At 38.5% G+C, this 4,885-nt stretch overlaps 1 protein-coding gene and 1 long non-coding RNA gene across 7 annotated transcripts in view; one reads left to right on the top strand and one right to left on the bottom strand.

The window, feature by feature from the left end:
- Positions 1 to 4,810, top strand: part of LOC116692809 (uncharacterized) — a 20,974-nt gene extending 16,164 nt beyond the window's left edge. Inside the window, exon 3 of the long non-coding RNA XR_004332790.1 lies at positions 4,800 to 4,810. This is a non-coding gene — a long non-coding RNA (uncharacterized LOC116692809). The remainder of the gene's footprint in view (positions 1 to 4,799) is intronic.
- cfap74 (cilia and flagella associated protein 74) overlaps positions 1 to 4,885 on the bottom strand; it is a 60,843-nt gene that overhangs the window by 52,063 nt on the left and 3,895 nt on the right. For all 6 annotated transcript variants that reach the window (XR_004332789.1, XM_032521342.1, XM_032521345.1 and 3 more), the window contains exons 8-9: positions 4,447 to 4,557; positions 843 to 945 (exon numbers count right to left, since the gene is read on the bottom strand). Coding sequence is in view for 5 of the 6 variants with exons in the window: in XM_032521342.1 (XP_032377233.1) it covers positions 843 to 945; positions 4,447 to 4,557 (214 nt within the window). In the remaining variant the exon portion in view is untranslated. The remainder of the gene's footprint in view (positions 1 to 842; positions 946 to 4,446; positions 4,558 to 4,885) is intronic.

The raw sequence follows: 4,885 nt of genomic DNA, 5'->3' as shown, positions 1-4,885 counted from the left end.
TTGCCACTGTGGAGTTGTTTAACTACCTCAGCGATGTCCACCAGGGAAATTGACGACAATCCCTTCCTCCAGGATGGGTCACTCCACCTCAACCTTGTTTTCTCATAAGGTTTTTGAACCATTCTTTGTTTGGCCCCTCACCTAAATCCTCTAAATTTGTGCTCTTAAATTAATGTTAATGTAACTGTAAGTTCCAAGTTGTCATGGCTACCCTGGTCACTTAAGGAAGAAGCATCTGCTGGGTTCCATTTAATTGGTTAGCTTAAAAGGCAAATGGTGAATTAAAAAGCACATATGTACTTATAACTTATGACTTATATACACATATACTTATAATACTCATAATGCACATTACAAAAAGGTTGTTTCATAACATTTAATAGTTAATGATTATTCCTAAATGTTGACAATGTGTTCATACTAGTAGAAATAACTTCAACTGCTGGTCCTTTGCTGGATATGCATTATGACACAAATATGACACTTGGCTGCAATAATAATCATTAGACAAACATCAGAATGACATTCAGTTATTGCATGCAATTAACTATACAGTTACAGCTCAAATCAAAGTAGGCAAAGTTGTATCACCATGTCTTTAAAGCTTTATGGGTATATAATGCATCACTAAATATGGTGTGTACTTAAAAGGTTGCACACTTAATCTTAATAATCTATAATAATAATAATAATAATAATAATAATCTTATAATGCACTATAGATATGATAGCAATAGAAAATGTTAATAATACATTGCGCTACTACAACCTGTGTTTGTCATCACTGCTAAAGCAACACCCATAATGCACCGGTATCAGTATGAGTGGGTGCGGTTACTCACTTGAGTGGCTGCTATGTTAGATTTCAGTGACTTGACAGCCTGTATCCTCTTTTCCAGTAATTTCCTGTTCTCTTGCTCCTTCTCAGCCTCTCGCTGATGCATCCTGAATGAAAAGGGTATAATCACAAAGCATCTAAATGCTTAAATACAGCGACAGAGAGAAAAACAAATATCATGTTACTGCTTGGGACTGAAACTTCCAGGAGCTAGGCAACATTGAGGTTAATCATTATAACTTAGAGAAATAGTGTGTTCTCTATAACCCTGGTTCTGAGTATAACAAGACCATTCACTTTAGCTTTTAGGTGATAAATACTGATAGAAATCACTGTTCGGCTCAGGTTCCAGATACATTCACATACTATACAAAAACATCTAAATCTTACTGAAACAAAATGTATGGATAAACTAAACAAAAAAGAAGAGAATAATTCACAGAAATAAATCCACAACCTTGACGTTTTATAACACAGAACTTTCTACTGTTTAAAGGAGAGGCCTCTGAGTGGCTGATTGTTTCGGCTGTTACTAGACAATGACCTCTGTAAGTACTTGGAGCCGAAAATTATGTTAATCAAAGGTAGAGCCGCGTTATATAAATAGACAATAATTATATTTCCCTTGATGGCATGTTGCCATGGTATAATAGGATAATCCACTAAAAGCAGTGTGGTTATTGAAAAATCTATATTCTGCACAAATATGTAGGTTAATTAAAAAAAAAGAAGTTAAGTAATTTCTGGTCTTAAAGTATACATTATTCAAACAGGAGTGAATTGTGGATTGTTTTTTTCAGCTGCTGATTAATACACATTTGGTGTAAATACATTTGTATGTATAGCATATGTAGGCTTGACTCATAATAAACTACAGTGCATATCTTCATGTTAATGAAAAAATATGTGACCCTCAATGGCACAGAGGAATAAACTATAGTGCAGTAGGCTTTGACTTCTCAGGGAAAATTATACTTATAGTAGGGATCAGTTCTTTTTTATGAGTATTTCTGACAGTAAGAAACTATATAATATCATGTATAATAATAAATCATGTAGAAACTATTTTCTTTCTTTGTTTCTTTCTATTTTCTAGGGATGGATAAGAGGATGTGCTTGAGACAGTGCGAGATGTCAACATTAAGGCTGAGCTGTACCGATAATGCTAGCTCAGGTGAGCTGCTAGTTCAGGTGAGCTAGTAGTATTAGTAAGCTGCAGGTAGCTCAGCCGAGGAGGACGAGCCTCTCTTCCATGAGTACACGTCTGTCTGTGAGGTGATACAGTTGGCGGGTGTAGTTAGTTAGAAAGAAAATAGTTCCTACATGACTGCTCACAACCAGGCTTTGGATTATTTTGGGTAACCAGGTCATGATTTCTGGAAAGAGACATTGCTGCTGAGTTTTGCTAGATGTATTTTATTTTGTGCTTTGAGCACTAAGCCAAGAGCCAAGAGCCATTTAGGTCCATTTTACTGGCGAGAAGGCAGACATCTCCACGGTTGATATCTTCAACACTGGGCAACTCACACCAAACCAATCTAGATTGATAGATAGCATAACAGGTAAGGGGAAAAACATGTATTGTTGATTTTGGGGCGAACTGTCTCTTTAAGGCTTTGAGCTGGACCTAAGGTGACTGTGTTGGATTTCCAAAACTCTTGCTTCAATTGGCAACAAGACCCTTTTGTTAAGGGGTGACCGATCAAAGTCACATAAAGTCACATAAAATAAAGTCACATAAACCCACTCTAATCATAGACTATACAGTGGTGTGAAAAAGTGTTTGCCCACTTCCTCATTTCCTGTTCCTTTGCATGTTTGTCACACTTAAGTGTTTCAGAACATCAAACCAATTTAAACAATAGTCAAGGACAACACAAGTAAACACAAAATGCAATTTGTAAATTAAGGTGTTTATTATTAAAGGTGAAAAAAAATCCAAACCATCATGGCCCTGTGTGAAAAAGTGATTGCTCCCTAAACTAATAACTGGTTGGGCCACCCTTAGCAGCAACAACTGCAACCAAGCGTTTGCGATAACGTGCAATGAGGCTTTTACAGCGTCCTGGAGGAATTTTGGCCCACTCATCTTTGCAGAATTGTCCTCATTCAGTTACATTAGAGGGTTTTCGAGCATGAATGGCCTTTAAGGTCAACCAAAACATCTCAATAGGATTCAGGTCAGGACTTTGGCTAGGCCACTCCAAAGTCTTCATTTTGTTTTTCTTCAGCCATTCGGTGGTGGACTTGCTGGTGTGTTTAGGATCATTGTCCTGGCTGCAGAACCCAAGTTCGTTCAGCTTGAGTACACGAACAGATGGTCGAACATTCTCCTTCAGGATCTCTTGGTAGACAGCAGATTCATAGTTCCTTTATCACGGCAAGTCTTCCAGGTCCTGAAGCAGCAAAACAGCCCCGACCATCACACTACTACCACCCTATTTTACTGTTGGTATAAGTTCTTTTGTAATGCAGTGTTCCTTCTACGCCAGATATACTTGGACACACACCTTCCAAAGAGTCACTTTGTCTATCGGTCCACAGAATGTTGTCCCAAAAGTCTTGGGGATCATCAAGAGTTGTTGTGGAGAAATTGAGCGAGCTTTGATGTTCTTTTTGCTCAGCAGTGGTTTTCTCCTTGGAACTCTGCCATGCAGGCCATTTTTGCCAGTCTTTTCTGATGGTGGAGGCATGAACGCTGACCTAACTGAGGCAAGTGAGGCCTGCAGTTCTTTGGACGTTGTTGTGGGGTCTTTTGTGACCTCTTGGATGAGTCGTCGCTGCGTTTGGGGTAATTTTGGGCGGCCGGCCACTCCTGGGAAGGTTCACCATGTCCATGTCTTTGCCATTTTGGATAATGGCTCTCACTGGGTTCGTGGATTCCCAAAGCTTTGGAAATGGCTTTATAACCCTTTCCAGACTGATAGATCTCAAACTTTCTTTCTCAATTGTTCCTGAATTCTTTGGGTCTCGGCATGATGTGTAGCTTTTAAGGATCTTCTGGTGGACCTTACTGTGTCAAGCAGCTCCTATTTAAGTGATGCCTTGATTGTGAACGGATGTGGCAATAATCAGGCCTGGGTGTGGCTAGAGAAATTGAAACTCAGGTGTGGACAACCACAGTTATAGTATGTTTTAACAAGGGGGGCAATCACTTTTTACACAAGGGCCATGATGGGTTTTTTTTTTTCACTTTAAATAAACACCTTCATTTACAAATTGCATTTTGTGTTTACTTGTGTTGTCCTTGACTATGTTTAAATTGGTTTGATGTTTCCGAAACCACTTAAGTGTGACAAACCTGCAAAGGAACAGGAAATGAGGAAGGGGGCTAACACTTTTTCACACCACTGTATATAGACCAGAACAAAACCTACATTTCATGCACATCACTTTTTCACATTACTTTTTCTCTACTACTATTCACTTTCAGTTTTTCTGTATGAATTTGAGCTCTATAAAAGTATCCCGTCAGGCTTGGTTGTATTATATTTTGCAAGTATGAGCGAATGTTCAAAAGGATGTGTCAACTCTCCAATGAGTCCTCTGAGATACACCATATTTTTGTTCTAGTCTAAGCCCTATATTTTGTCTTAAAAGCTGATTACCTTTTAATGGTCTCTTTCAAGTACTTGGCAGCTGTCTTGCGGCTTGCCTGGCCTTCTTCAATTTTCCTCCGACATTCAGCCTCCTCTTTCCTCAGCATGGCTGCCTGTTTACTATCAGAACACAATCACAAACACTTATAAGGTTAATATAACCTTCACACGGGGTTATCATTAAATGAATCGATAAAACAATGTCACAGCACATTTCTACAGGACAAACAATAGTTCATATGAGAGATGAATGATACCAGTACTTTGAATATACAAGACACTATGTTGCATTTAATCTCACTTTAGTGCACAAATTAATAATTGTCTATATTGTGAGATCAATCAATTTGTTTGCACAACAGAGCAGAAATTACCTGTCACACACACACACACCATTTTGACCCCACAAGTATACTGAACTCCCAGTTTTTGGACACACACACACACA

Source organism: Etheostoma spectabile, chromosome 7 (genome assembly GCF_008692095.1).
Source record: "Etheostoma spectabile isolate EspeVRDwgs_2016 chromosome 7, UIUC_Espe_1.0, whole genome shotgun sequence".
Taxonomy (NCBI): domain Eukaryota; kingdom Metazoa; phylum Chordata; class Actinopteri; order Perciformes; family Percidae; genus Etheostoma; species Etheostoma spectabile.
The sequence above is the reverse complement of the archived record's forward strand: the minus strand, read 5'-3'. Positions and strand labels throughout refer to the sequence as shown.